The sequence below is a fragment of the Falco peregrinus genome, chromosome 17 (genome assembly GCF_023634155.1).
Source record: "Falco peregrinus isolate bFalPer1 chromosome 17, bFalPer1.pri, whole genome shotgun sequence".
NCBI classification, from domain to species: Eukaryota; Metazoa; Chordata; class Aves; order Falconiformes; family Falconidae; genus Falco; species Falco peregrinus.
Window position 1 is genome coordinate 5348381 of NC_073737.1, and position 24127 is coordinate 5372507.

The window sequence follows — 24127 nt, forward strand, 5'->3', positions numbered from 1 at the left end:
TATGCTGAAATACTCAGTTGCATCCACAATCTTGAAATTACAAATTTTCTACAGTAGACCCATGGATATAAGCCAGACACGTGCCTGGGCACAGTAAGTACAGCTAGGTAGAGTAAAGCCACATGTTAGTCAGGCTGTAAATGTGTTTATGGTGACAAAAACCCCTTAGGAGTTGCACTTTGTGTTCCCTCCACAGATTTCAAACGATTCAGGAATTTGATGAAGTCATCTTTCTTTTTGCTTAGAGCAGGAAAGTGTAAAAACAAAGGAAACTCAAAGAACTTACTGTTTCACTGAGCCAAACTGTAATCCCGTGGGCAGGGACAGATGCAGCAGAATGAATAGAAGAAATATTTAAGGCCAAAGAGTGCTCTGCTCTACAGATATCATATGCAAATGGTCCAGATATTCATATGCCTGTTTGTATAACCGATACTTGTAGTTTGCTTGTTGAGCCAAAGCAGCACAATGTGTGGCTTGGTGCAGCTGAGCAGATTTCTGTCTTGGTTGCTCCATGGTCTGCTCCTGCTAATCTGGGGTGATATAAAAATTCCTCCCTCCATTTGGTTTTATGATCCCACTCCTTGTCTTCACCTGCATTTCTATGTGCATCTCCATTTTGGACAACAGAAAGACCAACCAGAAAATGCTAGTGGGGGTGGAAGAAAACCCATCGCACTGGGTTTGCTGCTGACAGATCTCTGATTTCTTCCAGGCACACCACAGATCCAGAAAGTGATGACTGTGATGATAAGTGACCATGCAGACCTCTTTCCCCCATCCAAGGATGTGCTGCCCTCCTCACCTGCCCAAAAAAATGACAAGAAAGCCCCCATCCCACGTAGCTCCGTGGGCTGGGATGCTGCAGAGGACCCTGCAGTGCACAGGGCAGAGAGCTTGATCCAAAGGCAAATGGTAAGGCTAGATCCTCAGAGAAAGAATAAAACATAAATTTAATAAACATTTTTAATTTTAACTACATAATCTAACAGGTCAGCGAGCCACTAAGGGGACTTGCTATTAATAGGGTAAAGAGCTCTAACTGTCATCCCTGGAATATCTGCATCAGAAAAACAACGTAGATAAACTTTCCACTTTCCTGTGGAAAATCTACTGTTCTGGGAAAAATGAAAACTCCTGAAGTTTTTTAGTTAAAAGGCAGAATAGATGAAACCTTTTCAGTTCATGCTGGTGAAGTGAAATCACTGAGGATTATAGGCTTCTCTCAGAAAGAAAGAATCTCTGCAGAAAGTTCTTTTTAACAGAAAACACGGTGCAACCCAAAATAGTTTTTTATGGAAAACTTGTGGCCATTCCTGTTAGCATGTTAAAATGTGACTTTTGTAAATACTGCAGTCACAGCGGTCGCTGCAACCCGTTTGCTCACAAAGCAGGGCAAGGCTGTCCTAATGCCACTGGTCTATTTTACAGAGAGATGACCTGAATTCCAGCAGGGCCCTCGGACCAGCTGCGAGCTCAAGTGCACCCAGAGAAGATAACGAGTCCAAAGATACTCTGGGAACGTGGAAAACGCAGTCAAGGAAAAGAACTCAGACTTTACCTAACAGGAAATCTTTCCTGACAGCTGCTTCTCCAGGGGAGAAAGGCAGCAGTGACAAAAATGACATATTTGCTAGTGACTTTTGGAAAAGCTCCCCTGGGAGCAGCATGCACTCCATGGCTCCTGACGGACATAAGAGAACGTTGTCGCACGATCTTTTTAAGTTGCTCGACCTTCACCGGGCTTCGACCTACGATAACGTTCCTACCTCCCAGGCAGAAAGTGGGGAAGGCAGCAGCTCCAGCCCCAGCCCTTCGAGCAGCGGCTCTGATAAGGAATTTCTACCTTGCTCCAGTCCCAGCCATCAGCCAAAGGAAACAGCCAGTCCCACCAGCAGCCCTGCCGCGGTCTCCAAGCCTGATCAGGAGAGCAGGGAGTTCCTGCAAAACATGATCTTGAAGCTGGAAAAAGAAATGGAGGTACAGAAAAATGACTACGAAGAGCAAATTAAAAGGTAACATGCTGCAGAGTGCTGCTTTCTGGAGAGTATGGAGTCTTCAGCTTGTGTTATTACCACACTTGTTTTGCACAGATTTATTTACCAGTGATCCCAGTATATAATAGTAATGACTACTGATAAAACACAGTATTATAGTAGGCTATCTAAAAGTCAATGCTCATGTGCTGTACTCATGACATTGTTGCTAATGTTATATTATTACAATATTAAGACTCTGTAGTTCTTATTACACCATTGTAAGGGGCTGTAGTATTTCTGCAATAATTACACTGTCATAATTCTTGTTATTACTGCAATATTGTACCATTACACTATCCAGAGTTCAGTATTAGCATTATTGCATAATTAATTGCAACCATCAGTGTTTTATAGCTTCACATATTGTTGCCATATTATTATATATCATGTGTATTGATTTATTGCATCGTGTTATGTGGCCATTGAGGGTCAGGGGATCAGGACAGCACCTCTGGCTTATTTTATTGCTTAATGACAGAGAGAGCAGACTCCTTAAGAGCCAAATGATGACTTCCTGGCACTCTTCCGATCCAATCCTTTCACACTTTGTTTCTCTTTGCAGTCTTGAGAAGGAAAACTATGAAGTCTGGGCCAAAGTAGTGAGGCTGAATCAGGACATTGAGAAGGAGAAGAAGAAGTCTGAGGAACTGGAGCTGAAGTTGATGAATGTAGAGTGCTCACGGGAGGAAATGGAGAAGAAAAACAAGATGCTTGAGGAGGAGGTAAAAAACCTAGCTAAATCCATGAGCAAAGCTAACGCCAAGACCAACTAGGAGAAGACACCCAGCTATGCACAGACATAAAATACAGCTGCATGAATCCACAGGAATTGCCAAGCAGATTCAGAGCCAGGGACTTGTATTATTTGGTCTTCTGCTACCAACCACGGGCTGGTTTGGAGGAAGGAGCCCAGAAGTTAGAGGCTGGTTTATGCTCTGAAACAGGAAATTTCAAAAATATTCTTCAGCTCTTTTGGCATGTTTTTTCCAACTCCTCTTTCAGCTGCTCAAGTTACCTGTAGAACAGGCCAATACTTCTTGCTGCTCAATCAGAATATCTTGCACTCAGGAGTTCAAGTTGAGGACACATTATGCCTTTACAAAAATAAACCAGCAAGCATCCCTCTTGCCAGCCGGCTGGCTCTGTGCTGGAGGTACCCGCAGTGCTTCTGAGTGGAACAAAAAGTCCATAAAACCTGGAGCCGGGCAGACAGAAAAGCCCCACGGTCTGGGGTGGCACAGCCTGTCACACAGTGTGCCTGGACGGTGGGCTGCAAATGCTGTCAGCACCACGGTTATGTTGTTCACGTTAACACGCAGTAGGTTATTGCTCTTATAGAGCAAGAGAAGCCCAGACAGCCTGTCGGGTCCACTGAGAAGAGGTCTCTTACAGCATCACTTGCTGTGCTGTGCCACTCATTGATATCAAAGCTCCAGGTGTAAAATCACAACATCACAAAAACCTTTTTAGTTAAGTGGCTGCTCAGCTATTTTAAATCACTGCTCCTTATAGCCATGTTTATATAAATCCAGCACAGCTGCTGCTGGGCTTTGGAGAGCTCTTTCATGCATCCATACACTGAGCAATTTGTGCAGAGAGTCCATCAGCAGCTTTATCTAGTACAGAAAATGGGGCTTCAACACTTTCCTTGACAGGCAGTTTCCAAAAAGTAACAGATCCGGACTTATTTACCGCCTCTGTTTGTTTGGTTTTTTTATCATTTCTTCAGCATAGAACAGGATTTCCGCAGCCACCTTGGTAGAAACCTGGGTTTGCACCCTAACGATGATGCTGGGTCTCTCCCTGGCACTTGCTGCCTTCAGTGTAAATAACTGGACCCAAAGGTCTCATGGTGCCAGTGTGGCTGTTTGTAAACTTGTCTGCTTGTTTTCCCACTGCCTGCCAGCAAGTTGCCCTTCCAGCAGTACCACGATGCTGCTGAAGCTTTTGATGTTGAAAAGAAAGTAGCAGGACTCCAAAAGAAAACCTTCCACTCATTTATGTTAAGAAGGGGGAACACCACCACACAGCCTCTGCCTAGCCAAGAACCTTCATGGGAACACGAAAGGGAAAACCACAGAGATCTGCAGGAGTTTTCAATCAACTTGTCTAGGAACGTACACATGTCTCTGTGCCAAGCATGGTGAAGTTAATGCAACAACACTGGATTACTGCTGCTGAGGACCTGGTTTTGGTGATACAAAAGTTCAGCTCAAGATAGGTTGCAGACCTGCTCGGCAGAGCCTGCAAAGAAAAACGAACTGGCAAGAGACAGGGACACAGAGGGAACTACGTGAAAAAAAGGGGAGATGGGAGTGGGGAAATGTTATTAGAGAATAAAAGTCAATATTGGGTATATAGCACTTGCTGCTATCAGCCTTGCTAGGGCTGGGACTCATCTAGCCCTAAAACCGAGCGCAGACTCCTTAGCCCCAGACTCAGATTCATTTAGGTGTATTGAATCCACCTTTGCTCAGCTGTGGTTATAAAGGACTGGTAAAGGAGGGGTTTGTGAAAGTTGAGCTGTATTTAAGAATCCGACCCTTAAATAGCTCATTTGACCTATAGACTCTGACTCCAGGTGGCTTTCGTTTCCATAGAATTGCCAGAGGCTACACAGCTCCTCACCATCCTGCCCACAAACCTTCACACCAGGGAATTAAATATTTCTGGCACCAGGGAATTAAATGTTTCTGGAGGCCTGCATGGAGTTACTGCATGGGGCTACTGCAAAATCACAGTTCCTACCACAGGACCCACACCCATGGTCCTCTGCTCTTGTAATGATTGTATCTGATAAAAATGTTTCAAATCTGATTAAAATGTTTCTAACCTAAAACTTGGGAATTTGAAATCTCAGTGAGAACCCCAGTACCCCTTTGCATTGGCTCCGCAGCCCGCAGCCTTGCAGAGGGATGGGCGTCACAGAGAAGAGCCCCAGGGAGGACAGTGTTGCCTCCACAGGCTTAGCCACCTTCAAAGATGAGCTATTGAAACCTCACCTTCCCCATCACCTGCAGGTCCCACACGCTACGGCATCCCAGGACAATGTATTTCTTGTCTCCTGAAGTCTCTTTAAAGCAGCACTAACACAGTTTCCACTGTGCACCTATGGGACCCACATCTTCCTGACACTCAAATCAAGAGGTTTCAAAGTGCCTGTGAGATGCATTTTGCCTGCTGTCACTTCAGGGCAACTGTTCCCATTCACAATTCTTTTCTGTGATTTCAGATGACCTTGACAGAGCTGCTTCAGTGTTTAATTTTTTACCTTTACAAGGAACTCATTACTAATCTGGGCGTGAGGCTCAGGAGCCATTTAGGGAGAAACTTCTCCATCGGGTCTAGGAGAAACATCGTGAACATCTGGACTGGAAATGCCACACGCTCCTTTCTGCAAAGATCAAAAGTGTGAAGAGGCAAATAATTCCTTCACAGCCCGCAGTAGACTGTAATGATGTGAAAAGGCTTGGCTGAGGCTCAGAATTCTCCGTCATTAGGACAAGTGCACGTTATTTTAGTATAAACTGCGCGTTCCTCCACTTCCGCTGCAGATAGGCAAAACAACCTCTATCAAACCATGACTGTTTCTGAAGATCAGAGTAACTTCTTTGAAGATATTCTGCCCATTAAAATTTGGAATGTTTATAGTGGCCATATTTAAAAGATAGACTTTCCAATAGAGGTCAGGTGGGCTGGAAATTCCTACGTGCATGGGGGGAGCTAACAGCCTCAAGGAATAACATCAGCATCTTATGAGTCAGTATTGCTGTTGGGTGCTCTAAGATAAAGAGGGTTTTCCTTTTTTAAAAGTGAGCTTTTTCCAGAGACAGAAACGCATGGGCCTGCCTATGCCAGACCTGTGAAATTTTGCATCCTTTTCAGCCCTGAGCATATATCCTCTCAGCTCAGCCACACAAAGCCCAGAGCCACACCTGAATCCTGGCATTGCCCAAATCCTGCTCTGGCTTTATCGCACTTTTGGATCTTCTGTGGAGACACCAAAACATGAGATCCACAAAAACTGACTGATGCATGACCTACATTTCCTTCCTCCCCCTCTTTTTGCAGCCAAGCTGTGAAATGTTTGGGGGGAAGAAGTAGCAGAGAAAGTCTCTCCTGTTCCTGCTTGTGTACTGCAAGGGACGTTATAAACTCATGGAGGGTTGTTTGGTGGCTGCCTTTCAGCTCAGCAGGCTTTAAGCATTGATTCTGGATATCCTAGGAAGTGTGAAACTACTACTATAATATAGAAGTACAACAGACTGTCTATCATAGAGAATAAAGCCTGTAAAAAAGATCCTTTTCAAACTTGTCCTGGGCCCTGTAGGCTTGGAAACTGCCAAAAAGGCAGTTTTTTATAGCCTTAACCTTCACACTGCACAGACAGAGGACCCCAATGCATTCCCTTCAAGGTGACGGGAGTGTACGATAACCCCCAAAACATACCAAGGATTTTCCTCTCCCTTTAAATGTGATGTGGCTTTCCAAATTAGAACAATTAAAACCACAGATCTGAATGCATCTAAAACTGTTAAACTATGGATTACGGGCTGAAAATATGACATATTTTAGGATATAGTTTCACTCCTGCTCTCACTGTCTAGCATTCTTTGTGATAGAGCAAAAAATCTGGTTTGCTCTTCTTAGGTATTTACTACATGAATTTAGGAATTCACTTTGTTGTATCCAGGCGTTTGGTAGGCGTGAGAGGCAAGAAAGTAAAATTATCCTTCTCACATTATTCTCTTTGGATCCCGAGCCAGTCACACTTATGCTGACTTATCCCCTCGTATTTTATCGAAGTCGCATTTTTGGCATGATAATAACTTTCCTTTTTTAGCTTGGCTACTGCATAAAATAGCAAGTTGTTGTGGGAGGCGAGGTGGACGTGCAGGAAAAGTGTCCAGCCACTATTTAGGATGGCTTATACAAACCACAGAAGAGCCGTAAGAACATGTTGTTCTCCCCAGCAGTAACAGAGTAATGCAGTCCGTCCCTCCTTTACATGGCAGTTGAACGATACCCCCAAAACAGGCTGCTTTTAAGAAGAAAAGAGTGCCAAACTGAGACTTCGTGTATGAATAACTGTTCACCAAGGTGGAGAGAAGAAAAAGTCCCCAGACTTTCAGCCAGACCCTCCCTGGAAGCAGTCCCACTGTCCCGCTTTCTTTGTGTTTTCCTGCCACCTTGCTGCAGCACAGGGATGCTATGAAGCCAGACAGTCAAACTGGCCTGGAGGAAAAATAACCTGGCAAAAAAGGAGCATCCTGATAAAGCAAGGGCCAGCATGGGGGCAGGAGCAAGCAGGGACAGGAGTCGTCCGAATAAGCACTCCTTTGGAGAAAATGCTCATCTATTCTAGCACAAAAAACTTGCAAGTGTAGGAATCCTGAGTTACTCAAGAAGATAAAGACCCTGAGCACTTGCACGGTGATTACTGCACGGAGGCTCCAGCTGGGACAGTTTCTTCCTTGGATAATTCACATTGCCAAAGGCTCACTGCATGCATGGTCTCCACCAAGAACGATTTACCCTTCTAGCTGTTTTCCTTTACAAGAGTCTTCTGAGTAGGCAGTTCCCATAAACAGAAGTACTCAGCAGTTATTTGGGAATTTGGTTTCTTAAGAAATAGGGCTTCTAACTGCAGCTGAATACAGCAACCAGGTGAGTGATACGAATTTGGGTGCAATTTTCCTACCTCTAAGGCTGTGGGGCAGAGCAGAGAGACCTTAGTGGTGCTGCCACTGCAAGACTCCAGGGTGTGCTCAACCTTTAGCAAACATCAGAGGATTTACCAAGCTGAAACATCCTACAAGCAGAGAGCTCAGCAAGAAGGAGGCGTCCCGTTTTCCCCTTGAGTCCATCGTGTAAAGAAGCTTCACAAAAAGCTTTCTTCACTTTTCATGCATAATCCCATCCAAAAGGTCTCCCTGCACTCCCGTGCCAAGCTTACCCTGGTGAGCCTTGCACAGCAGAGGGGAACGACACTCCCAGTGCCGTCAGCGGGCACTGGTGTGGCTTGTGAAAATTTGCTTTATCACGCGTAAAAACATGATGTGATATTTCAGCCCTCTTAACACAATGTACCGATAACAGGAACTGGGAACAGGGGAATGCTCCTTTAATCTCAGCTGGCTGAAATGCTGTTTGCTGCATCCAGGGAGCTATTTCCAAACGAGTGCATTTTAAAACCAGCCAGCAAGGCAGTTGCCAGGCTTTGACCTCTTATTAAAGAAGTGAGGATAAGCATCAGCTTAGCATTTGCTTTCTGAGCATGTGAGAGGTAAATTTTTCCTTTCCCCAGCAGCATGGCCTTGTTTCCTTCCTCGGCTCCCCGATAAGAGCCAGCACAGGCTGCCATCCAGCCGGAGAGGCTCCCCTTGTGCTCTGCATGCTCTGGATGAGGTCCACACTTGATCCCTAGGGCCAGTGCAGGTTTTGAGTCTTTTCAGTGACACCTTGACCCTGTGCATCCCTTCCTGGGGCTCAGAGGATGGATTTTCTAATTCTGCCAAGTGTTGCCCCTGCATGCATCCACATTTCTGAGTCAGGAGGTCAGCCAAGCATCCCAAGGACAGTTGTTCCCAACACAACAGCTACACAGGCAGCGCCAAGGAGTGAAAGGTCAAATGTCCACTGGAAACTGGAGTGTTGTCACATCCTGGGAAAGGATGTTTCCACTGGGGGAGTAGGAACATCCTGCTCCCTCACCACCTTCCTCCTATCCAGTGTAAAGAATGCTGCGTAAATAAGTCTGAAATGGGGATAGATCACAGTTACAGTTTGTAGAAGACCTGGGACACATGTTTAGAAACTTGTTAGCTCCACAGACTGCGTCTTTCCTGCAGCTGGCAGTGGAAGGGCATTGGCTTAGGGTCAAGGATAGCACAAGAAGTTATGGAAAAGCAACAGCAGATTAAATTGCTGTCATCCACTCTGACCCGCTTCTGCTCACTCAAATATAAAGCCTCACTGATAATGGCAAGCAGGATGGCTTTTAAAAATAAAACTGTAGCAGTCTTTCTTCCATTTTGTAAGGCTGTTAAGAAATCACATGCAGAAACACCAGCTGGCACACAGCACCCTAGCATCCTATCACAACTGGGAGATGGAGCTGTAATGTGGTTTGTAATGTGGCTTTTTAGGACACTGGTGTAGGGCTCAGACGGTTAGACTGCTTTTTGCTTGACCTGTTCCATGTCTTAGCTCCTCATCCACTTTTAGCTTCAATGGCAGCAAGCAAGGAGCCCACTGCCCATTAAGGTGAGCCTGCGCCAGTGCAAGCCTTGCAGTGCCTTGGCCAGTCAAGGCAAAGGAGTTTGCAGCAGAGTGCTCAGCACTCACCACTCAAGCCAAACTAATTAGGTCTCCTGTCCCAATGAAAGCCAAGCCGTTGGAGTCACAGATTTTTGCTCTCCAAAACACAACACAAAAGTAATGAAGCCTTTGAAAAAGTTTGCAGAGCACATATGAAGCAGAGCCAGACAAAGACTTGGGAGTCCTGAATCCCAATCTACGATATAAATATTTGCGATAATAACTAGGTCGGCCAGGCTTGCCAGATAACCCTTCCTTTTATTAACTTTAGGCTGGAGGGTTTAGGCCAGAAGTGTTGACAACATTGGTGTCAGTGGTGAAGACATCGGTTTCTTCCCCGAGAAGAACGATGCAAGAATGAGAGAATGATGCAAAAGCGGGACGGTTATTGCTAGAACAGCTGAAAGCAGATATAGAGGTGCAATTCATTTGTTCACAGAGGTGCTATTGCTTCCCAGTGGCTACCCAGTCTCTCGAAGGCTGCTGCATTCCCGTGTGCGGGCCAACCACAGTGTGCACCAGGGTCTGCCTTAGCCAACTGCTCTATCTTAAAAGTTACTCCTTTCCGTTGCAGTAAGAGCAGGGGTTAATGCAACTCTGGGGAGCTCACTGAGGCTCTTGTCTAAATCGTTTGCCTGTCCTGGAGCTCATTAGCGTTGCATGCAGTGCCCTGAACAGTGTCACGGAGGAACGCAGGAACGCGTGTGGCAGCCCCCATCAGGAAGGCCGCATGCCCCACAAAGCATGGCCTGCTCCCTCTGCCATTAGCTCGCTCCTCAGGGCATGTTGCTTATCTCTAATGCACTAATTAGGGTGGACAGAGGAAGCACAAGACGTGCAATCAATATTATTGGGCCAAATTTGCAGCTGGTGTAAGTTGTCGATTGGCAGAGGAGTGCAGAAGAACAAGAAATGATGTGAGCTAGAGAAATCCCAAGGGAAAAGGAGGGAGTTCAGCAAGGAAAGTAACTGTGTTTGAAAGCAACTTGCTTTCCTTGAAAGAATGACTTCAAAATTGGTACAAAGCTATAAGTGAAAATTTATATAGCAGGTTGGATTTGCATGATGTCATGCTATTTTGTGTCTATCTCAGCAGCAACCAGCTACTGTAAGCCAAAATCAAATCACTTAAACTGTTTCAACAGTTGGATCAGCCCATTTAGCCTCCTAACTGTGTGTCTCTGTCTCCCATGGATCCCCACTCCCATTTTAACCCATGGGGAAATTCAGGTTGGGATTTCATAGTGCAGATCTGGTGAAGAGCAAGCACAGTAAGCAATAACAGGTGAACAGTTTTACCAGCTACCAGTACCTGTAGAAATGGTAAAAGGGCTCATTTTTCCTACAGTAAGATATCTGCTCTGCTCACAGTTCAGCTGGCTTATGTTTCAGGCTGTAGGCTTCTCTGTATCAGTATCTTGAGCTAGGCATCTAAAATCTGGTAATGATAAAAGCAAACAGAGCACGTTCACTATTGTAGGATAACAGGTTTTGCTTTCCCACTCTCCCAAAGCTTTGCATTTCAACTCCGCCTGATTAGCCAGCGGTGACAGCTCAGGAAATGGATTCCACCCAATCTCACAACAACTGATCTAAAATGCTCTAATCTCTGGAAAGATAAGGAGTTGCTACAGCAAAGCCAACATAAACCTGAGAGCTGGGGGGGTGGGTGGACTGTTGTTTAGCCACGTTGCTAGTTAGCTACTGTACTTGATTTCAGAGACCACCCTGTATTTAAACCTTCTCACTTAACTTGACACACATCTTTTCAACACCATCTGAAGCTCACATCCTGGATAGTCTCAGCCACACAGACCTGCAGGACATTGTTTGGGGAGCTCTAGTGCTGCGATGAGCATCCCCTCATCCTAAAGTCGCTGCAGATATGACAAGCAGCAGCTCCTGTGAGATACAGTTATGCAAATATTGAATTAATGGTACTTCAGCTGCTGATTTAAAATAAAATACGCTGTATTTTCTTTTTGGACCATACCTCACGCCACCACAGAAAATGTAGTATTTGGAGCTAGGAAAAAACCTCACCCTTCTTTTCAGGAACCATTGCTCTATGTCACGGAAATCCATTCCTCTCATATGATTTCCTTTATTACAGCCATGTTGATTGCTTTTATCCCTCATATTTCCTTTGTTTACTTAAAAAATGCATTCAAAGGTCTTGCTAAGCCCTTGAAATGCTGAGCAGGAGGTCGATTAATTTGTGTTCTGAACAGGATCACATTGGGCATGTATCCAACAGCAGAAAATAAGTAAGCAAACTTCCTATTGCCAACATAAGCTCATTTACCCTGAGCTGGATATACTGCAGTATATATGTTAGCAAAGCTCTTCTGTATTTTCTGGCATTATCTGCTCTAAAAAGTAACTCGGTTTGCTGGAATAATGCAGCCATATCGTAACAAGTTTTGCCCGCAATGCTGTGTGGTGAGTTGGGGTTGGAGGCAGAAATTCTCACAGCTAACCACTAGCTCAAATTCAGCTCTTATTGACATCTGAAGTGACTCTGTGAGAGGCAGGAGAGGAAATTGGCATTTACTAGCATGCTTCTGAAAGCAAATGCACTCAGTTGTTGCAGGAGACGTTTCCAAGACCTCAGCAGGAAGAGCTGGACCCCCTTCGACTATTCATCTTCTTGACAAGGGTATCAAAATGTGGACGTTTCCCTCCACTTTTATCTGGGAAAAGCAGCAGTAATTCTAACAGCTGCTCCTTCTACTGCTTTCAACAGCCTCGCATTTCCCCACAAAGCTGCTCCTCTGTGAGAGGAGAGACATGCTAGGTGCCTCGAGTCCTGCTCCCTAGGGAATGGCTTGCAGAGACGTAGCCTGACAAAAAGTGTATTTTTCCTGAGTGAAAGCAGATGGAGAGTGATAGCGGGGTGAAGAAGAGCAAGACAGGGATGAAGAGATGAAGGAGATGCGGCCAGATTTGTTCCTAAAATGTGCCCAGGGTTCTAAGGTCATTTTCAAATGACATTTTCAGCTTGCCCCTGTAGTGGGATGTGCAAATGAGATGATAACTCTGATAAACCTGCCTGCCCTTTTGAAATTCCTGGCTTTATGGTTTATAGAGAGTTTGGGTTTGAGTTTTTAATGGATGTCTCTATTTCAGTGGGCTTGTAATGCAAAACTTATCTTTTTCTTCTTACTGAGAAGGTGCTTTTAAAGAAGTTTATTTGCACAGCAGTAGGTTTGACAGTCTGTTTTCGCTAGCAAATATCCAGGGGTGCTAGGCCATAAACTCAGGTCCTCTCTGGGTTACAGCTGTGCCAACTAAATATGTGACCAGACCTGGCCAGCTAAACTGGCTTAATAACAGGTTGTCACAAACCTGCCTCATTTTGTCTGAAGAACATTCAGGGTAGACACATTTGGGGTGGTTTTCATCTGTTCCCATTTAGGCATTTAAACTCTAGAAATTCAAGTGCATATGTGTTGTCCCTTTACTTGCAGGTAAGACAAAGGGGCATCCTCCCGCGCTGCCTCTCTTTATCCAGTATCAGTGCCAGAAACAGCCCGGGTGATTTCTATGCCATGTCAAGGCTTAGCCTCAATGTGATCCTTTGCACAGCCAGGGATATTGCACCTGTGTGGGCCAATACAGGAGAAAAACCCCACATTATTTCTCCCTTAGATGTCAAAGCAAGAGTTTAGAGTAAGACATGGGTCATGTTTTGTGGCTGCTTTTTGCTTTCTGTAATATAGGCACCTCTCTGACTTCTTCACTCCTGACATTGACTGTGCTAGAAATACACAGCTCTGGCCAAAATGCCTAGTTCCAGCACTAATATTCAACAATAATACACTCCATATAATAAACCTCTTCTTCCAAGGGGTGCTGATAAGAATTTCCATTTTTAGTTGAGGGCAAATGAACCATTCCGCTTTTATTTGTTGCTGTTGCAATTGAAGAAGGAGCAGAAGCTAATTTTTTAACTTTTCCTGTAAATAGTGCATTAATGAAGACAGATGGGTCAGCAGTATAAACAAAAACTCTATCTCAAGCTAGTTTTGTTCTGGCTTTGTTTCCCAATATAGTAAGCAAACCACCACCACCCTGGTTCCCATCCTATTAACAGTACTTGCACTCCAAACGTTGAACAGGGTTATAAGGAAGTTTAAATTAACACTTGGCTGTAGTTTTTCAAATGCCTGAAGCAGATGTTCAAATGCCAGGAAAACTTCCTCTCTTTTTTTTCCCTCTCCCTAAAAAAATGGTAGATTTTGCTAGTGTTTGGCTCAGTGTTTCACAGAAAATATTTAACTGAACCTCTCTCATTGTGCTGTAGGTAAGCCAGGCACCAAACTGCCCCCAGTTGTTAAAACCTGCAGGATCCTTTGCTATTTCCAGACTGCTGGAGGTTCTGGTTCGCTTTGCTCTCTGGGGAGTCTAAGAAGGGCACTGCAGTAGCTGGAGCTCGGGAAGAGAAGGTTCTGGTTGCTACTTTGGATGGTGGTTGCTTTGGGAGATGATTTTTCTTAAGTTACCTCAGTTTTGGGGAAGCTGATCCCCATGTCTTTAGCTCGGGAATTGCTGCTCACGTGGTGGGGCCCACTGGCTTTGGAAAGAGGTATGTGTCCACAATATTCAGGAATAGTCTTTTTAACCTGAGAGTGACACTTGGGAACCTCCAAATGGGAACACCATGAGCCATCACCAGGCACTTACTGCTAGGGCGAGGGAGTGCCCTGCTTTCCTGCCAGAACAGTGTGGGGCTCCCCCCTCCTCCCCAGGCTCCACAGACCGCCCCAAACTACCCATCTCCCCAGGGCAAGGGGCTGGCAGGGCGGGGGCAGCGGGGGCAGGAAAACCATGCTGAGCTGTCAAGCTTTAATGCTCAAAAAGCCAGGAATCTGTTATCTTCAATGAGCTATGCAGGGAATCACAGTGAGCTGGACTCCAGGGATCACACTCAAGGGATAATGCCAGAAAGCTTTGGGAAGAAATCTATTTGAGGAATTTTAGTCCACATGCAGAGAGCTAAGAGATATGAATCATTTAAGGGAACCTCAAACTTTCAAGTGCTTCGTGAAATCTGGCATCGGTGCTGAGTGTTTGCACAGGAGACACAGTTACCATGATTTCTTCAAAGGCCAAGAAATGAGTAAGATATCTTTTAAGTTCATGCTCTTCTGGAGGCATCATGTGTGTTGATTTAAGAGCAGCAATCCAAGACCAAAGCTCTTCCCTCAACTCCCTTGCTGATAGGTTATCCAGGCTTTTCCTCTCTCTGTCTCTCTTGCTTGTTTCTCCTCCCACCCCTTTGCCTGTCCTGTCTATTTAGACTGCACGCACCGCCTGGCATTCTATACAGCGTCCAGCCAAAGAAGGGGCTTCATATCTGCTTACGCTTTCTTATACATATTCAATTAGAAACAGATGAAAGCAAAAATCCAACAGATATTGATGATTTTGGTGAGACAGTGTTGCTGCCTCCTTTAGTTATATGCAATAATTCATAGATGGATGGATGGATAGAAAGATAGATACTTCCATACTGAAGACATATTTTCCCAAAACTTTCTAAAATTGGTTTGCACTTTTAAGTCAAGCATCTGCTAGCATGTTGATATAAAATAGATCAGAAATTAAAGGAAAATCAATGCACACTACTATTTAATGTGAAAAATAAATTTTTAGAAACAGAAGAAATCACAGTACTAATGTGGATGGATAGAAGGAAGAAAGAAGGAAGACAGGAGTAAAGAAATAGAAAATGAAAACATGCAGTGGAATATTTTTTCAGGGACTTCTTATGACATTAGCAGCTCTTACAGCTTGGTAGCACCAGTAACACATAGCTCTTGTCATGCACTCACCACATTATTTGTAATAATAATAAATGTCATATCTATATGGACAGGTGTATTTTAAGCCAAGTACTTCCAAATTTGCAGAAGCAACCTTAATTTGCTACTTAGGGAAAACTCTTTAAAAAATAACTGTCCCATTTTTTGGGATGCTGTTTTCCCTGATCTCTGCCATCTAACTGCATGAACATCCAGCAAATGTCTTTGCACAATTATGTTCAAAGGTAAGGTAAAAGTAAGGTAAGGTTTTGCTCATAAAGCAGGCATGCAGTCCTAACAGACACACATTAATAAATGAAATAACCATTCTCAGTAGTTCTGATCTCAGGTTACGAACAGCATAGGTGCAGCTGAAGGATTCAAGAGATGCCCAGTTTTCTCCCAAAACAGCACAGTGGGATACATCTCATGTTTTACGGTCTTTCACCACAAACTCTGGCTGAAATCCTCTTCAATCAGCAGTACACTCCTTGTTCCTTTATAAAGAAAAGTTAACAATATAAAAAGACTCACTGGCCCCTAATTCTAAAAAGCTATCATTGATATTTTTACTGATCTTGTTAAAACTCACACATGCAGGTTTACTAACTGATAAAATTACATGCCCACCCACATTCACATTGTACTATGTTACAACAAATCTCTGGCAATAACAGAGTGTAAGGGAAGCCATTCTGCTTTGCTACATGGTCACTTGTAAATTTATAGTGATTATGAGTGATTGCAGTGGGTTACTTATGAATTTTAAGGCACAGGTCGCCCTGCACACTGTTCAGAAATGTTGCTACTGTTCAGTAAAGGACAGTGGTGCAAAAAGCCCGCTGGTCAGATCACTGCCACAGGAACAGTCGCAGAAAAGAGATGATAAAAGCAAATGTCGGATTATCTCCCTAATGCTGGATTATCACTCCTAACAAGGTGAATGGTTTGTCTTGGCAAATGGCTTCATAAGAATTGTGGATAGTTTTGAAAGGATCTATGTGGTCACACTTCAACCGTTGGCTGCTGCAGTTCATGTCAGCAGAGCGAAATATCACACCTCTTATGAATTCTTTTAATGTGCCATTAACCACAGACTAAGATTGCAGTGTAGCTCAGGGGAAAGGTCTGGGAGCGGTGTCAGTCACTCACAGGGTGCAATCTGTAGCAGGCAGAAAGCAGTACAGCCGCATGGCACAGCCCACTATCTGGAAACACACAGCACGAGTGGAGACTGCACAACTCTACAATAAACTACGCAGCTGACCACTTAAAGCAACGATACCCCTGCAAGAGTAGTTATACGTTGGACAAGACCGTACGAGCTCCAGAATGCTATTTAAATCACTCCAGTGACTGAACAGTCCTGCAAGCAAGGATGGTAACTGTGGTATATAGTATTTACAGACATCTAGGAGGGGAAAAAAATCAGCAACACCAATCTCTGCACAGCACAACTCAACAGAGAGATTCCATGTAGAATAGGATGGGTACAAGGTTTTATCCAAGTGGGATTACACACAAGCACAAAAATAAAACATTCTGTATTCTACATTATCTTACAAAGGCAGGTCAATAAATAGGTCAATAAATTATGGGAAAGGCAGAAGAGTATGTGTGAAAATAGGTGAAACTGGGTTTAGTTAGTGCGTGATGAAGTCTTTTGTGTCCATTCCCACAAAGTGTTAGAGTGATTCTTTCAAAGACCCTTATCACTTCCAAGGAAGATAACTTACCCTTAAAAGTGTAAAACACATGCAGGGACAGTACAGTAGGCTCTGGTACAGGCTAAAAGAGTCAACGTCACTTACACTTTCCCAAGAATCTGACAAATTTGCAGCTTAGTATAAATAAAGTGACGGGTCTATTGTTTCTCAGCTCTGACACCTTCTTATCACCACGATTTGTTGCAGAAGAGTGGCGGAAACATGGCATGTGACTCCACCATATACAGTTTGGGGGGGGGGGGGGGGGCAATACCTTTATGAATTGACAACTTCAGCCCATACATAAAGGAAAGATCCTCTCTATCTAGCTGGCACAAAGGTGTTTCCTTTTCTGTCTAGCTCTCTGCAGACTAAATGCAATACTACTTGGCCACTGGAATTGGTTTATGTAGCTGTACTGTATGTAATTTACTGGACTGGGTAGAGGGACTAGTTTCTTAGCTGGTATAAACTGGTACAATTTCAAGGATTCAGGAAATTTCCTGCACTTCTTTCTGCCACATAAAGCTTTGGCCCTTGAGAGACAACACATGGCTAATGCGACAAAGCCAGCGCTGCTCTACACAGGGTGCTTTTGTAATAAACATGCACAGGGGGAATTTCTTGCCATTGCATGTGAGAGCACTGAACGTGCCTGGCACTGCTCCTGGGGCCACTGCTTTACTAAGAAGGATGGGAAAGGGAATGGTTCCCTTCCGCGCCAGATGCCAAATCGCCCCTGCCAGTTAACTGAGACAGGGAAAGATTAAAGGAAGAATTAAGAAAAAAGGAAAAAAAGTTTAACACCTTGCTGTGTCTTAGTGATTTAGGAGCTTGAGAATTATTGGGACTTCAGATCTACAGAGATAAATTTCAAAAAAATAATCTGAGCATGTAAGGATCTTTATAAAGATTTTACACAAAACTAAACAATCTAGGTGTGTATTGCCCATAGTTCACCTATCTTTAATAGCTCTGGAAATCCCTACAGATGCCAATCAACATTTATAAAGTACAAAAATATGCCTTTATTTCTGTGAATTTGAATGTGCCCCTTTGGCACAAAGAGCCCTCCCAAACGATCCAGTGATCTGCTCTATGCCCTGACAGGAAGAGAGACTCGGTCATAATTTGGACAGCAAAGAACAGCAAGAAGCAAGCAATGGAACAAAATATACATTCCCTACAGTCGTACGACTTGCCCACTCCCCATAACAGGAAACATACAATTATCTGTACATGCCTCATTAAATAACCTTATTAAATAGGAAATCCGAAATGTACAAATTTACAGACTGAATCATTAAATACTTCCCCTGTGCCCTCCCCCGTGCATGCGTTCCCTACTACTATCTGCAGCCACACTCGGATACCACCATGCCTTCATATTTGAACTTGTAGGTGACCACCCCTGCATCTAAGTAGAGAATAGAGATGGGATCAAGTTTGGTGGGAACGCAGCAGGCCTTGGAAGCTTTCTGAGGATTCTTCAGGTGAACCAACGTCTGGACAATGGCATGTTTCGTTGGTGTGACGTGCTCTGTTAAGGGGTAGGCGCATACTCCGTGGCACTCATAAGCTTCGTATCCCGCTGGGGCGATGATCCAGGAATCCCAGCCAATCTCCTTGAAATCTATGTAGAGTGGAGTCTTTTTACAGTAGTTGCCCTTTGCGTTCCTCCGGATTCGGGCAGTAGAGTCATAAATGATGTTGGAGCGCATCTGGAGCAACGCCTCCTCACCAGGCTGGCTGTGGAAATTGCCAACCTCCAGGTTCTCCAAGTCCACGAGCTGCTCATGATCAATCATTTCATTCAGCTCTTGCTTCTCCTCTTTTTTGTCATTGCTTTGGTCATCAGAGAACACAATCAACAGGGGCACATGCTTCGCCTCAGAGTTGATGTCGATATCGATTTTCCCCTCTCCATTCTGCTCCTCCCCTTCCCTGCTCTCTATATGAACTTCCAGCCGATGCGTGGTCAGCCCTGCCCTTCGCCAACGCCTGATGGCTTCCGTGACCTCGAAGCTCTCCCACTCGCTGCTCGTGCCATAGATCTGCCTGGATGCCAGTGCCACTGTCTTTCTCTCGTCTCCTAGCCCCATGTGGTCATTTTCCAGCACTTCAAAAATGGTGACCTTCCGGTCAAGCCCATCATAGAGCATTTGGTCCCGCTCCACCAAGGTGTAGAGCCTCAGCTCTGCCATGGTGATTTCTTCATGGTGAGGGATGGAAACATTGAACAGAAGAGGGTATTTCCGAATTCCTGTAACACCAATGGGGTGGGAAGCCAAGTCTGGAAACAACAAAGATCAAGTATTTTAGAAGGGTCAGTACATTCAGCAACATGCACTGAAGTTCATCTGACAAGTTTTGCATTGCTTGGTTTCAGTCAAACGATTCCAGGAGAGTGGTTTTTCATCATTTCCCAAAATCCATACTTGGAAAAAAGGCCCATTTTATTTTAGATGTCTAAGGACAGCCAGATCCCAGACACGCTGAAGACCATAAACCTGGATTTATAGATTCTCCTTTTATCCCCATGCCTTCCAGGGACTTTCTTGTCACCTGGAAGGATTATGTATTAAAAACGTGTTGCCTAATACTGAAATACAAGTAATTTTTAGGTTGCTGCACAGCAACTATTTAATAAAAAAGGAAAAACATTTATTGGTGTAGGAGAGGAAGGGAGGAAGGATATGGCACTGGAGTGAACATGAGGTGGGTGACATGTAAGCTGCACATGCAAGAATGGCAGGCTGTATCTGTGTCTGCTTAGTGTTTCTGTGCTAGCAAGTATTCCCTTCTGCTGAAATATCCCTCAGAAACTGAAGGGCCAAGCACTAAGAGAGGAAAAGTTGCTTCAGAAGATGTAAAGGCTCTGGTTCGGAAGAGCAGGTGATAAACATCCTGTGTGAACTGCCAGTCAACAGAAATTCTGCCACAGACTCAGTGGGCTTCAAGTGAGCAGTCAAACAGCTGTACTCAGCCAGGCACTTTTGGCAGCTTTAGTTAATAAAACATATAAGAAGTACATAATATCTGCTTGTCAGTCAGGCTGTCTGTCCTATCTGCATTGTTTGTTTATACATAGGCAATATGCATTTCCTCACACAATGCAGAAATCTTAGCTAATGATTGTGTGTTTGTTGCTGAATTACTGTGCTGTCTACTTGTAACTCAGAAGACAGATTAGGACATAGAGACTATGGGCAGCATTTCTGCAAAGGCAGCCTATTTGTGACATATTACTATCTTCATCTCTGACTTCTCCAATTTTGATATGTTTGTAGAAAAATGACACTGATAAAGCTGCAAGCATTGGCGATGCTCCACCAGTGCACTTAAGCAAGCAGTTAACTTTAGCATGTGACTTGTCCTACTTAATTCCAGTTTTGAGGCACCTGCCTTTTTCTTTTTTTTCCATTTTGCACTTCCACCTGCTCATAAATGAAAAAATGAGGGGTGATTCTGGTTGCATTTCCCTACCTGTCAGTTGCTAAAGATGGGGGCTGAATATACTCTGCACAGTGCCAGGGTAGGAGCAGACTGTGAACTGAAATACAATGCTATTCAAGCTTAGTTATCATCTCCATACTGGAAGTAATCTTTGGGGTCTCCTAGACCTTGATATGCTAAAGCAAGTCTGTAGTGATACATATAATGACAGGGTGGAGAAATGCCACCTGATCATATAGAAGACAAGCACAACTCATTCACCAGAAGGCAGGGGAAAGCCACATGATACTTAAGAAGCTGGGTGAGTGCTAGCAGGGCATCAGAAGTGTTCATTTCTGAGTCAGGATGTGACTCTGCTCTTTAGCTAGAAAGTCCATAGGGTGAGGTATCTCCTACTGTTAGCAGTATACCCCTAGGAGGGTCAGGAAGGGAGACTGGAGTCCACACAAAAAGAAAAATTTCTCTTAAGACCTTTATCCAAGTTTTAAGAAGATAACAGTCCCATTTACAACGGTGATGTTATAGTTCATTCGTTGAAACAAAGAACTAATTCCAGCCAAGCAGCATATTTCTGTAATAAAGGATTTAACGGATAATAATGAAACTACTATTGCTGCCAATTTTCAGCAGGGTAGGTAAACAAAAAAATTCCATGGTCTGTTTCTACTGTCTATATCATTGCAAGTAATTAATTTCTCTATCAAAAGAGCTGTTTAGCATTAAAAGGATAGCTCTTACTTATACAGACTTTCAAGACACATAACAAACGTTAATTGCCCAGTCCCTTTAACTTTATGCGTTTATGAAGCTGTCTTAACATCAGCAGTCTCACTTCACATCTTGCTGTTTTGGATTGGAAGAGGTGAGAGAATTACTGAAATCACAGAAAGTTAAGCCAAGTTTACTTGATCCCCTGCAGAGCTCATGCAGTGATGAATGAAATAGGCATCAAATGTCATGGCTACAGAATGGCACGGAACTGCAAACTGCCACATCTATTACTGGCAAGAGTCAAGTCTGTACCATTTTCAGTGCTGCAAATCTGAAAGAATTTCAGTTCTGCCAGCGGAACAATTTCAGATTTATGTCACTAAACCACACTCTATTTTATTCTTTAGCATACCATACTTGGCAATTTTTATCCCATTTATTTTTTTTTAATACTGCAAAATGATAAAAGAACACCACGCATTCCTGCATGTGTTTTCATTTATGCTGATGAGTAGTGACAGGCATGGCTGTTCAGATGAATAACTGTTCACCAGTGGGTGTAACTGGTTTGCACCAACCCTTCAATAAACTTTCCCACACTGGAGAAAAGATTATGTAAAGATTTTAAATCACAATGGAGTGCCTCTTCAAACCAGAAAGAGGTTGTGGCTAAGGAGTGCCTGGGCCTGGCAGAAGGGCAGAGCAGAACAGAGCTTCTGGATTCTCTCCTTGCATCTCACTGCATTGCAAAACTGAAATTACTTACATGTAGCCTCTCCTTATAGTTATCATTTTGAAACTGCAAATGTTAGAGAAAAAGCAATACATATATATTTATACTTCATCAATCGACAAAGGATGAGAGAAGTCCCACAGCAGTTTCAATAGCTGCGTGTGTGCCTGAGTAGTTAAAACGAACCAAAGCACTTGTATTTGTCAAGTGGAGAATCGGTATTTGGAATTGTTTTGTTGAAATACGTTTTTAACATAAAACCTGTGTTGGTGCAAGTAGGTATTGACAAACTACTGAATGTTAGCACTGAAACATTATCTTGAACTGAGGGGAAATGCTGAAGCAGAAACATATAGGGAACCTACCTAAGGTCACAATTCCACTTCTTCAGCTTTTTTTTTTTTTTTTTTTTTAATAGGAAATGTTCTAGTCCTCCAAAGTAAAACCTCATGGTTATCCAAAATTCTGCCTCACGTATTTCTATGTATTTTTGGGACCGTGCTCAGATGCCAAAGGAAGAAAATGTTACAAATCTCAGGAGGATCAATGACAGGATATTAACAAAAAGCTGTATTAGGTTAAGTTCATAATAGGAAAACATTGCACCTTTGAACAGAGTGTAAAAACATTTCTTGCCTTAAGGTATGCATTTGAAAAATCAACAGGTAATTGCAAATTATGTGTGTCATTATAGGGATAATGAAAGTGGTGTCTCTACATTATACTTGCTGCTGCCCAAACATTAAAGAAACATCTTCCCGCAAAGCCTTACAGTCTCAAAAGCAAAGGACAAAGGATCCTTCTCACAAGAAGTGTGATCTGGGTAACCCTGGCACATGCAGCGTTCACTGCCTGCTTCCAGTGCCACCCCCACCGAAAGGCCTTTTTTCCCCTAGTGCAGTTCTTGCCCCATGCCCGGTAAATACAGTTCACGCTGACTATGAAGACAGTCATTTCTATTTACTTCTAGAGATGCACATATCTTACCTTCATTTTTGAAGCTCCTAATAATATTTGCGGATGGCATAGATGTCCTATCAGTGGCAAATCTGTTGTACAGCTCTAGCATGTACTCTGGTGGATCCACCTTGGCCGTTTCGTGCAGGGGAATGTCAGACAGGTTCAACGTCTTCAAAAACTCATTTTTCATATTCTGAAGCAGCGTGTTGAAATCAACACCATCCTGCTCGGAGAGAATCTCGTCGAAAAGAGGCACGTCTTCCTCCAAGGAAGAGTGCTCCAAGCTCAGGATGGGACTGCAAGCGGCAAAGTGAACCAAGACACAGAGGACAGCCCACAGCTGGAGAACTACAGAATCCATGACTTCACTTGAGCCTCCAACCGCACTCAACAAGCTCTAGCTCTCGTGTGGGCTAAGTGGCGGTTTTATCCCCTGGGTTGTACACGGCTTGTGTCACAGAGAGATGACAAGTTTGGAAGCTCTTGTCTTGAAACTTGTGATCCGTCCTGTCTGTCTCCCCCTTCCCCCTCCCCAAAACCAGGTCTCAGTAATTGGATATGGCTTGCTCTCTCCTATGGTTGCCTTGCCTCTCTTATCTTGTGTAGTGTAAGCTGTTCACCAGATTTGTTGCTATCTCGCAATCCCCTTTCCCTTAATGAGCGTTTTGTAAACATTCTGAGCTAGGACACTCGGAGATAGGACAAGTTTCTCCTCAGAGAGGAACTGCCTGATGGTAGCTGATTTCCTTTGAACAACTTTCATCCATGCAGTTTTCAAGCTAACATGTAAATTCTACAGAGCCTCTGTCCAAACATACCAATTTCACACCAAGAACAAACAGTAGCTCCCCTAAGGTAACAGCTCTGCCCTTTTCAAAACTATTTTAGACCTAAGTTTTTACATCACAGTTACAAAGGAACTTCTTTGGGAAAAGGTCCGTTCTTCTGTGCTTGTACAGGGCAAAGCATGGGAGAAGAGCTCTAGGTATCACCACAATACTGGAGTCACAAGGCCCTGAAAGCAGTGCAGCAAATGAGCTCAAGATGAGCGAGGGGAATTTCTCTCATTGCAGCTATAAAGCCGTGCTTGGTGAGGGCTCCCCTGGCATGAGCGCTTCGAAGACAGGTCGAATGTGAGCCAGGGAGCGTGGCCTGTAAGGCTGCGCCTCGACTTCTTTTTTACATAGTCACCACACACCTGCAATGCCACCACACAGTTTACTGATGAAGGACTTTTTTTTCTTCTCCCCAGTACTTATTTTTGCTATAAACCACTCTTTCCTGACCTGAACATCAACACTAGTAGAAGGCTAGCACTCAGTGCTGCGTGCCATATAAATGCTCAGAATACAGAGAAGGGACTGGAGTGTTTGCAAACAGTTCAGAAAATCTTTC

General features: G+C 43.9%; 2 protein-coding genes across 2 annotated transcripts in view; one reads left to right on the plus strand and one right to left on the minus strand.

Moving 5' to 3' along the window:
• Positions 1 to 5685, plus strand: part of ARHGAP25 (Rho GTPase activating protein 25) — a 21606-nt gene extending 15921 nt beyond the window's left edge. Inside the window, exons 9-11 of the mRNA XM_027782169.2 lie at positions 716 to 915; positions 1432 to 2015; positions 2602 to 5685. Of these exons, the coding sequence (XP_027637970.1) occupies positions 716 to 915; positions 1432 to 2015; positions 2602 to 2812 (995 nt within the window). The 3' untranslated portion in view covers positions 2813 to 5685. The remainder of the gene's footprint in view (positions 1 to 715; positions 916 to 1431; positions 2016 to 2601) is intronic.
• Positions 3740 to 23251, minus strand: BMP10 (bone morphogenetic protein 10). The gene is made up of 2 exons (XM_005234227.3): positions 22760 to 23251; positions 3740 to 19165 (listed from the first exon to the last, which is right to left on the minus strand). The coding sequence occupies exons 1-2, from the start codon at positions 23091 to 23093 to the stop codon at positions 18222 to 18224; spliced, it is 1278 nt and encodes a 425-aa protein (XP_005234284.2). The 5' UTR covers positions 23094 to 23251; the 3' UTR covers positions 3740 to 18221.
• Between the last annotated feature and the right edge of the window lie 876 nt (positions 23252 to 24127).

Coding starts and splice junctions, on each gene's coding strand:
- BMP10 (XM_005234227.3), bottom strand. CDS start 23,093: ATGGATTCTGTAGTTCTCCAGCTGTGGGCTGTCCTCTGTGTCTTGGTT. Junction 19,166..22,759: donor TAGGAGCTTCAAAAATGAAG/GTAAGATATGTG, acceptor TGTTGTTTCCAG/ACTTGGCTTCCCACCCCATT.